Below are 10834 nucleotides of genomic sequence, written 5' to 3' on the forward strand. Positions count from 1 at the left end.
CTATGTCTTTTTTTGAGTATGCAAATTCCCATGCATGTATATGAACCCCGAGTGTGTGTGTGTGTGTGTGTGTGTGTGTGTGTGTGTGTGTGTGTGTGTGTGTGTGTGTGTGTGTGTGTGTGAGAATCTCACAGTGAAATCCTCAGCGTTGATCCTGTGCGCTGACTACTGCTAAGAAAAACAGATGATTTCAGATTTTTTAAGTTGTAAAATGTGCTATTGTTTATTAAAGAAAGTATTTATTACATTGTTTTATTGCTAGATGTTATTGTGAGCAAACATTTATTTAAAAATGTACACGCTTATAGTTAAAGGTACGCAGATTTCTCATTTCATCCTGTTTTCAGAAGGAGATTTTGTGCCGTTGTTTCCGTTCGGAATTTCTAAATTCTTTGGAATTGGAATCCGATCTGACATTCCGCATCCCTGAGCGGTTTCTTCTTCTCTTCATTTTACAGTCAATTTTACTTACTGCACCTTTAAGCCATGTGTATGCACAGTCTGAATGTATGATATTGTATGTATGCATGTGCGCTGAAATATATCTGGATTATATTAACTGAGTTTACACCGTCGTTTATGTTTTTAAAAAGAATTCTGTATAGAAATGTTTTGTAAAAAAGTTTCTTATTTCCAGTCTCTCTCTCTCTCTCTCTCTCTCTCTCTCTCTCTCTCTCTCTCTCTCTCTCTCTCTCTCTCTCTCTCTCTCTCTCTCTCTCTCTCTCTCTCTCTCTCAATATATCCTTCTGTTTTCTTTAAAGATTTATAACACATTCAAGTTAAAAACATTAAAGATATAAAAAGCTATTCTTTATTATTGTCACATGATAGGACATGATGCCTGTGTGTTATCAGATGAACAGGATTTATTATAAATAGATGAATGAATGAATGAATGAATGAAGAAGGGAGCGTGCTGAGAGAGCGAGAGGACGAGTGGAAGTGGTTCTGCTCTGTGTTTTGCACCACGACTCTCCACGACAATCAGACGGGACGTTGACTTCCTGGGACAGAAACACTAATGGACTGAGCTGATGATGTTCCTACCTCAGATGAGCGGAGAAGAAGCAGCGTTTCTGCGTTTTCACACAGTGTGGACTGATGGAGCTCCTAAATGACCTCTGTGCTGTTTCTCTGCTGCTTTCCAGGTGAAGTGTGAGCTCTGTTTTCTCCTGGCCTTGTCCACCTTCTGCATGTGAACAAAACGTCAAAGAACAGATTCATTTCCCCTAAAACACAGCAGAGTTTTTCTTTATTTTCTCTTTTTTCTTCACTGTCATGTCTGCTGATCTTTTCTTCGTGACTCTCTCACTCTTTTATATGTTAGAATTGATTATATTCTAATTTATCTTTGAGATTAACAATAAAAAATTATACTATATTTAACTGATTTTTCATTCTGGTCATTTTTCCATATCTATCTATCTATCTATCTATCTATCTATCTATCTATCTATCTATCTATCTATCTATCTATCTATCTATCTATCTATCTAATTTAATAAAATATATAGCAATAAAACAACCATAACGCATTTTTATCATTAATAATGAATTTTGTGTTTTTGTTCATTTAGGTATATTTGTAATAAATGAATATTAATACAGAAACATTTATTTTTATTTCTCTGGATATGTAAAACGGAACGTGGCCAAAAAATATAAACGTTTCTAAAAGAATAAATGAGTTCAGTTTAAAAAATGATAAGAAAAAGTTTCATACCGTAAATATTAATTTAGAGATAAGAAAACACACACACACACACACACACACACACACACGTGCACGCGCGCACTTTGTGTTCATGTATATAAATGTGGCAGATTAATTGAATAATTTTTGGTCATTTTATTGAAGATTAAACATTTTTATTTTTTCATTAAAGATGAATTATAAAGAATATTATATTGAGAGTAGGAGTGTATGGAGGATCTTCTTCTCTCTGATCATGCTGAAGGTGTAAAATGATCTCAGAAGGAAAAAGTTTATTGTTGGTGTTTTTACACCTGAGCGCGTGATGCTACGGCTTGTGTGATCACGTGACTCACAGCAGCCACCTGAGTTCCGGTTCCAGCAGAACTTCAGCTGAATTCAGGCTCTGCTGCCCCGGACCTTCACCGGACCTTCACCGGACCTTCACCTCCACCCCGGGGCAGAGTTCAGCCTCGTGCTCGGTGAGTGACTTTAATCTCATCCGGTAATAAAGTTTTATTTATAATAAATCGCTCAGGTCACGTGCGAGATCTGATGACGCCACTAACCGGAAATCCGCTTCTCATCAGGTTTATAATCAGATAAATAAAAGAAAACCGCGAGTTGTTTTCGATTACAAACAGATGATTGTGAGGGAAGTTGTGTATAAAAGAGGTTTTATTTGGATGTTAATGATTATTGGTGTTTATTTTTTCACAGCGTGCAGATTTTCCTCAAGCCATGACCTCAGGTAACCTTTCTCCCGTGTGTCTCCCCCCACCCCCACCTTAAACCCCCCCCCCCTCACCTTCACCCACTCATCTTTACCTCCCCCCCCCCCCCCTACACACACACCCTTACCTTTACCTCTCTTACCCCTCACCCCCCTGACCCTCACCTGTATTTGCGGTGTTGAATCTTTTCAGAATGTTGAACATTGTGTTTCTCTCAGCAGAGCAGCAGAAAGGGCGTGAGGCATCTCAGAGAAGATCTCCACTGGATCTGATCATTAATCAGTTCCGGAGAAAAAACACTTACACTGCGAAAAAGAAAGCATCCCTGGGCCACGTGTTCCGTCCTTCTGAGAGCAACAACGTGAAGGGTGAAGGGATTCCCGAGGCGAGAGAGACGGAAGGCGGTGAGGAGAGAGACAGAGCAGGTCCACATCTCACACCTTCTATTCATAGATCAAGATTCCAATTCAGAAGCCACCAGATAAACATGTGATTTCGATATTTTATTTGTTTTTGGAGCACAAACGTTCTCATGAACACCTAAACTAACACCATCACATTCCTCAGAGAGCAGCGACAACGCCGAGATCTCCTCTGTGGTGGGATGGAGTGCCGTCCAGCAGTTCGTCCAGAAGCTCGGCAAAACTCCAGACAGCCGGAATCTGAGTCTGAGCCACTGCGATCTCACGGCATCGGATATCACAGAGCTTGGTGAGAGATCAGACTCTGATTTCAGTCAGACTGCAGCCAATGCATGTTTCCTCCTTGTGTTACTCTGTGGTTTGATCCTCCATCAGGAACTTTGCTGCCATTTCTGACCCAGCTGGAGGTGATGGATCTCTCCTGGAATGACCTGCTAGGAGGCTCTCTGGAAGCCCTGAGTGTCCACATGCAGCACGTTGGCAAGCTGAAGGTCATGAAGCTGAGTGGCTGCAGACTCACGGCTCAGGATCTCCGAGCTTTGGGTGAGGGTAATGCTCATCGCTCGTCGGTTATAGCTCTGGCAATAAAAATAATTTGTTCATAAATAAAAGTAGAAAAAGTTCAAATTAAAAAGAGCTTGTGTGTGAGATGAGCTGTAATGCCTGAGTCGGCCTTTAGTAGGCACTCTTTCACCTTTAATCACTTCTTCTACAGAAATGTTGATTAAAATGGCAGATGATCATCTATGACTTTTTCACAACTACATGATCTGAACTCGGTTCTCTTGTTTCTACACGTCATGTTTATTAGCAGTGTTGTTTCAGGAGAAGCTCTGGATTTTGTACTGGGGTTGGAGACGTTGGATTTGTCCTGGAACTCTGGGATCGGGGAAGGAAATCTTCATCATCTAACCGAACATCTCCACTTCACCAGCTCTCTGAGGGAGCTTTATTTACTCGACTGCCAGCTCTCGGAGACAGACAGTGTGGCACTGGGTGAGAACCAACCTGGTCCTACTGAGGAGAACATCACCAATACACTGGACCTACAGATGTGTGATCTTTGCATACGTTTCTTGATGTCCTTCTGAAAATATTGTTGCTCTTTTTCTCAGCGGAGGCACTTTTACTCCTGCCCTGTCTGGAGGCTTTAGATTTATCCAGTAACAAGCTGCAGGTGAGAGCGTTGGAGAACATCAGCTCGTCTCTGAGCTCCACTCCGCAGCTGAAGAGTCTGAGGATGAGCAGGTGTGGACTGAATCAGGAAAGTCTCGTGATCCTGGGTATGACTGAGTTTCTCATGAAGTATAGATTAATTAAATAGATGAATTGAGTAAAGTGGGTTCTTGTAGTCGAGTCTAAATCAGAGTGAAACTGATCTTTGGGTTCTTTTGGGGTAAACAGTTGAAAACAGCAGGAAAGTGAAGAAACGAAAGAGCATCCTGTAGAACCCGGGGTACCTGGACCACAGTGTTCACTGTTGATGATCTGTTATTTTATATAAAATCTAAATAAAAAAAAATTCTGTTTCTAATCGGTTTATCATTGACTTTTCTTCAGTTCAGGTTTTTGTTTTCGTGAACAGAAAATGTGCAGCGTGTTGGAACTGATCTGCTCTGTTCATCACTCATAGGAGAGAAAATGAAATTCCTCATGGGTTTGGAGCATCTGGACGTGTCGTGTAATAAAGAGTGTGGTGGTGGTTTCAGTGCGATGGTGTCTGGTCTGTCCCTCCTCACACACCTGAGATGTTTGGATCTGCACAGGTGCTGCCTCACGGCGGAGGACGTTCAGACACTGGGTGAGAAACAAGACCCGAGTCTCAACAATAAACTCTGTGTGTGTTCCAGTACAACTGATGTTCTGTTACACCCTGTGTTTTATTCCTCTTACACTGCTGCAGCGTAGCATTTATAAAGAACCCTTTCTGAAATATCTTTATATTTAAACCTGTGAAGGTGTAAAACTGTCCTTATTGTTCTGTGCTATTTTTCAGTCCAGGTTTTTCCCCGGCTGAGTGAACTCTCTGAACTTGATCTGTCTTTCAACAAAAGTATTGGCCCCCTGCTCCAGTCTCTCTTCCCTGTTCTTCATGGAGCCACGATTACGACGCTTCAGCTGAGTGGCTGCAGTCTGAGTCCGGAGGCCTGTCGCGCTTTAGGTAGGAGAATCGCTGAGCTTATTTTTAGATATAAACATTTATCAGTTACGGCTGAAAGACTGAAAAGTTTCAAGTTGCAATAATGTAATGTGAATGTAAGAAGAATCCGGATATTAAATTATTCCGAATCCTCTGTTTTGAAAGTTGGAAATGTGCTTCTTCTTTCTTTCCTCTGTCACCAGGTGGTGAGGGAATTGCGTTTGTGTGTTTCTGTGAGATGCGATGACTCGAGTGAGAAGTTAAATATGAGTGAAATGGAATGTGATTTTTTATAACTTACAGATGAATTGATCAGATTTTGGAAATCGTTCTAAAGGCAGAAGAACTCGGACTTGTAGGTTTTGGAGGCTTCTTCATACACACTGTTAGTGTGGAGTCACATTTCTGTAGAAATTATCAAATGGCCTTAAATAGTAGAGAAATAGAACATTCTTTATCTTTATTAATTATAATAAATGATTTATTAAAAAAATATTAAAAACATGAAATGACCTAAATAAATCCAGATTGTTTGAAAAGCCTTTTTTTCACATTAATAAATGGTTTATTTTGTGTGTGTGTGTGTGTGTGTGTGTGTGTTATAGCTGCAGTCCTGCCGGCACTTTCACAGCTGAGGAATCTCGGTGTGTCGTGGAATAAAAGTGTTGGTGGAAACCTGCAGCAGTTTGTGGAGCATCTTCAGGTAGAGTGTAAACTGGAGGAACTGAAGCTGAGCAGCTGTGACCTGAACGCTGATGATCTGCTGCACTTGCGTACGTGTTAAGCTGCGTCCAACCCTGGGCTCAGGGTTAGCTTTAATAGTGTATTGGCTTCTCAACACGTGTGTCGATATAGTCACATGAAATCCTAACCAAGGTCCACATGTTGCCGTGGAAACCTGTAGTGCTGTTTCAGCTCTGACCTGCCCTCTAGTGGACAGTTTGTAATGCTGCTCTTGTGGCTTTGTGTGTGTTTTGTTACAGAATCAGCGTGTAAACGTGGAGTGTTGTCGAATCTGAAGCTTTTGGATGTTTCGTATAACGGCCATGTGGGAGACACAGGCTGGGCCTCGCTCTTCAGAGAAGCAGGAGGACTGAAGCAGCTGCAGGAGCTGGATATCAGTCTACGTCCTGGCACCTGTCTGTCTGCGTCTGCGTGGGTATGGGCTCTGATGGACGCTCTTCCTCAGCTGGAGTCTCTTCAGCGTCTGTCTGTGCAGCGCTGGACTTTCGGCTCTGAAGAGAGACAGAAACTGGAGAAAAGCCTGAAGAAGAGGAACGTGGTGCTGGAGAGTGATGACGTGAACATGCAGAACGTTGCAGGTTAAACTGACGCCATGTGGACTGATGGCACTAATGTTCTAATACACTAATGTTCTATAGTATCAGTTATTTCATAGAAAAGTGAATCATTAATCATCTTCATAATCTAATATTAATAATTAACCAAATCAATAACTGATATTTCTGTGGAACTGATGATATGCTACAGATGTTTGTAGCAGTCAGAAGTAAAGCTGTAACTTTCTGTACGTTTTCACTTCTGTGATTTATATACTGATTTACGAGAGAACGAGGAGAGACGGCGAGGGAACGAGTGTTTTATAGTCAAGTCAAGTTTATTTGTATTGCGCTTTTCACAACAGACATTGTCTCAAAGCAGCTTTACAGAAAACAACAGTGAAGGTGAATGGTGTGCGTTTGTCCCTGATGAGCAGCCGTGGCGACAGTGGCAAGGAAAAACTCCCTTAGATGATATGAGGAAGAAACCTTGAGAGGAACCAGACTCAAAGGGGAACCCATCCTCATATGGGTGACATCAAAAGTTTGGTCATAAATCTTTCAACTTATAGCAACCTCACAATTCTAGTAGATAGAAAAATAAATGTTTTGGAAATTTCTGTGGTATAGGAGGAATAAAACTCTCAGGGATGTGCTGCTGTAGGAAATCATCAGCTTTGTGGTTTAACAGTAACACAATCAGTACACACAGTGTTTATTATTGAAGGAACTGTTTAAGCTCAAAGTGGGCAGGTTTCCTGATTAAAGCCCACCTGGGGGTGTGTTTGAGATCAGTAGGGCTGGAGCGTGAGCTGGTGGGGTGTGTTTGAGATCAGTAGGGCTGGAGCGTGAGCTGGTGGGGTGTGTTTGAGATCAGTAGGGCTGGAGCGTGAGCTGGTGGGGTGTGTTTGAGATCAGTAGGGCTGGAGCGTGAGCTGGTGGGGTGTGTTTGAGATCAGTAGGGCTGGAGCGTGAGCTGGTGGGGTGTGTTTGAGATCAGTAGGGCTGGAGCGTGAGCTGGTGGGGTGTGTTTGGAGTCAGAGTGGTGTTACTCCCAGTGCCTCCATCCTGACTGTAGCTCGGGGTTCAGTAATAATGGAGCTGTAACCCGTTGGACACCTGAGCCAGGTAAACATGTCCGTCCACTGTGTACGGAGTCACGTCCGTGTTCTGCGCAGGCACACGGTTCGAGGAGATGAGCTGAGAGAAAGCCTGAGTGAGAGACGAGGAGAAGAAACAATGTGCTTATTTTTTTAACAGGGCAACATCATGTATAAAAAATAATTCCTATCTAACTATCATTTATCTCTATCTGACCCTGTGTGTGTGTGTGTGTTTGTGTGTTTGTGTGTGAACTTGGTTAAAGTTTGGGATGAAAAGGCAGTGTTTACCATCTCGATGCTAAGCTTTGAGCTGAGTTTAAAATAAAATCAGGACTAATGTGATGAGAGGTGTGTCCAACTTAGCATATTTACGAATATTCATGGGCTGTAACGTTTACCCAAGATTCTCTCCCAGACTTGAACGTCAGAACAATAAAAATGGTTAAAAGTGATCAGGTTTGACTGACTGATGTGGATTGTATAAGAGGATATTCAGTGTGTAGAAGAGCAGCAGTAATGATCTTACCACACACACCGGCTCCTCCAATCTGTTCCCCCAGATGTAAACGTGTGTGAGGTGAGGATTTGCAGTAATCGCTTGGCTGAGGGACAGCAGGCCGAGGGTGGACACGTTGTTACTCTGGATGGAGAGACTGATGGAGGAAGACAATGTGTAATAAAAATGTATGAAACTTTTAAAGACACAACTCTGTTAGAGCTTGAGCCAGGAAGTGATACTGACGTGCTGAGTTTGGTGTGTTTCACCGCGATGGCTTCACTCAGACATACAGTGCCTTCGTTCTCGATCCGATTGAAGGACAGGTCCAGAATCTGCAGCGTGCCGTTTTGTCTCAGGAGTCCAGCCAGATGTCTCGCACCGTCTCGCGTTATTTTGTTGCTGTAGGTGGAAAATTTTAATTTAAAAATGAAAATGCTACTTGTCTCAGTGGGTGGGGTTTTTGTGTAAATAGGTGTGGCTGGGAGAAAAAGTCAATGAGTAATCAGTCAAATATTCTTATAGCTCACAATGCAGAGCACAAATTGTGTGTGTGTGTGTGTGTGTGTGTTTACCAGCGCAGGTCCAGGTAATGCAGGCTGTGATTGGATATTAACGCCTCACACAGTCTCTGAACCCCGGAGTCGGTCATGTTGTGTTTGCCCATGTGAAGCTCCCTCAGACTGTGATTGACCTTGAGCATGCGTGCCATGTGGCATGTCGTCTCCTCCTGTCACATTCACCACAAACTGCACTTAAACACCTCAAATACATAAAAAATTCAGCACCTGTCCTCATACACTGCACTTTCCTGACTGGACTCTTTAAATGTCGTCTATACAGTTTGACTCCCACAGCGCACCCCAGTGGTGACTAACGTCTTTACACTTTAGAAACAACATTTCACTACTCATTTTTCAGGAGCTAATATCACTTTACAAAGAGATCACAACTCATCAGATGTGTGACCTGGTGTCCAAGTCATGTGATCTGAATCTACACCCAGTGTGAATGTGGTACCTGCAGGCTGAAGAGGAGGGGACGACTGACGTTGATGGAGACCAGGCTGCTGCTGTTTGTGAGTGCGATCGCAAATGTGATCAGACTCTGTGTGTCCTGAAGCGTTAAAAACAAAATATAAACAAAGCTGATTGTCACCAGTAAAGGATTAATCGATTCAAACATAAACAGATATTTAGCAAAGCCATCCTTATTTTCAGCCTCTACTCCTGTTCTGTGTAAATCATCAGCTCTACTCACAGCAGACACAATAGGCTTTCAAATCTTCATACATGTGAATATTCAGAATATTTATTTATATCTGGCATCGGTCACATTCGTGACTGCGTAAGTGTTTTGTTCTGGGGCATTACAGAGCCGAGGTTCTGCACGTTACCAGGTCACAGTCTGAAACATCCAGATCTTCTAACGTGCTGTTGATTTGCAGCATGCTGGCGAAGTGCAGAGCGCCTTTATTCTGAATCTTATTTCCTGTCATTCTCAATTTCTTCAGGCTTGTGTTGTGCTGCAACAAAGAAATCATTCAGTTACTCAAACCAATCAACTTTTTATGAAGCCTAAAAACCAGGAGTTGTACACCAGTGCGTGAGTGTGTTCATCAGATCTCCAGAACAGGAGCACGGCGTTATAGTAACATGAATCTTCTCAAACAGGTATCAAGAGCAGTATGATTGTTGATCTAGCGAAGTTTTTTGTAATGAGATGTTTATGTAATGTTTATGGAAGGAGTCTCCAGTGCCAGAACTTGCTATCAGAGAGAAAGCTGTAAGTGTAGGCTTCAGGAGTTTACACTACTTTGGGATGTTGTTCTTTTATAAATACAAACCTGGTAATATTTAGCAAAGTGTTTCTAAAATGATTACAACACAAACTACAAAATACTCACATGCAAACTTCTTGCAATCTGCTCTGCACCTTCAGCTCCAATGTTGTTGCCCATCAGATCGAGCTCCTGCAGAGCCACGTTCTCCTGTTCGGATTCAAACCAGTGCACCTCTCAGTGGTGTTAATGGACGTTTATGAATATTTTATTCAGATATAAAATGGGAAATACCTGGAGGAGATCAGCAAGATGGACTGCCCCTTCATCCGAGATCCTGTTGTACCTCAGATCTAAAGCTGGACAGGGTCAGAAATCAGCCACATGTTAATAATAATAATAATTATTGAAGCTAAAAGCAGCATTTTTTGGCTTTGATAAGATGCTGATTAAAACTTCCTGTTTGGTAACTTCGCTCTCAGTAAGAAAGTGCAACCTCGGCTTTTTTTTAGGTGTGTGTATGTTTGGTGGAAGAGTGTTGGTGTGCTTCAGGGTCTGTTATTTTATCTGAATTCAGATCTGATTTTATTTGAGCATATTAAAGTGTAGTGATGTTAAAATGGAGAATTTGCGTATAGCAATAATGAAACTGGTTTCTAGAAGCTCAGCAGTGTTAAGAACAGACAGCGGTTAGGAGTCTCCTCATTTGCTATAGTTCTGGTATCACATCCAATCAGCCAGTCTAATGAAGATCTGTTCTCTGTGGGAATAGGGATGTTTGAAAGTGTTCTCAGCAGCACTCAGGTACAGCACATTAACACATCAATTCACTTCTCATGGTCACAGTTATGGTTCTACCAGGGGGTGATGAGCCTCAACCTCTAACCTTAAAAGCTGAACTAAAACAACCATCTGCTCCTCTGCTGAATGGAGCATGTGAACTGTGTAAGACCTCGGCGTGACGTAGCTTCCCGTTGTTGATTTGTTTTTCAGGAACTTTGTGTTTGTGTCGCCATTTAAATGTTTTGTTTTTTAGCACTTCAATAAATTTAAATGATCATTTATTCTTTACTTTCCTTCGGCTGCGGTTCTCTTTTTGGAAGAGCGCTTTATTCCCTGTTTTAAAGCAGCGAGTGGAGATCATTCCCATCACAACTACAAACACACACCACAGAAACCACGTGAA

General features: G+C 42.1%; 3 protein-coding genes across 7 annotated transcripts in view; 2 read left to right on the forward strand and 1 right to left on the reverse strand.

Annotated features, from left to right (window-relative positions):
* skilb (SKI-like proto-oncogene b) overlaps positions 1-559 on the forward strand; it is an 11594-nt gene extending 11035 nt beyond the window's left edge. For both annotated transcript variants that reach the window (XM_083529626.1, XM_083529625.1), the window contains exon 8: positions 1-559. This exon is cut by the window's left edge and continues 400 nt beyond it. The gene's annotated coding sequence lies outside the window, so the exon portion shown is untranslated.
* Positions 560-2001: 1442 nt separating this feature from the next.
* lrrc31 (leucine rich repeat containing 31) lies at positions 2002-6520 on the forward strand. Of its 4 annotated transcripts, none has more exons than XM_083529634.1 (11): positions 2002-2175; positions 2414-2444; positions 2646-2852; positions 2995-3138; positions 3225-3392; positions 3675-3845; positions 3965-4132; positions 4483-4650; positions 4846-5010; positions 5595-5762; positions 5973-6520. In XM_083529634.1, exons 2-11 carry the CDS (start codon positions 2435-2437, stop codon positions 6314-6316), a joined length of 1713 nt encoding a protein of 570 aa, XP_083385760.1. In that variant the 5' UTR covers positions 2002-2175; positions 2414-2434; the 3' UTR covers positions 6317-6520. The 4 variants fall into 4 exon arrangements, with proteins under 4 accessions (XP_083385760.1, XP_083385762.1, XP_083385763.1 ...); XM_083529636.1 differs by having other exon boundaries at positions 2646-2831; XM_083529637.1 differs by having other exon boundaries at positions 2649-2831.
* A 447-nt stretch (positions 6521-6967) lies between these two features.
* Positions 6968-10596, reverse strand: lrrc34 (leucine rich repeat containing 34). The gene is made up of 8 exons (XM_083529643.1): positions 9943-10596; positions 9775-9858; positions 9265-9393; positions 8889-8984; positions 8444-8598; positions 8115-8270; positions 7899-8025; positions 6968-7481 (listed from the first exon to the last, which is right to left on the reverse strand). The coding sequence occupies exons 2-8, from the start codon at positions 9826-9828 to the stop codon at positions 7356-7358; spliced, it is 843 nt and encodes a 280-aa protein (XP_083385769.1). The 5' UTR covers positions 9829-9858; positions 9943-10596; the 3' UTR covers positions 6968-7355.
* Positions 10597-10834: the final 238 nt, after the last annotated feature.

Source organism: Silurus aristotelis, assembly GCF_946808225.1.
Source record: "Silurus aristotelis genome assembly, chromosome: 25".
Lineage (NCBI taxonomy): Eukaryota > Metazoa > Chordata > Actinopteri > Siluriformes > Siluridae > Silurus > Silurus aristotelis.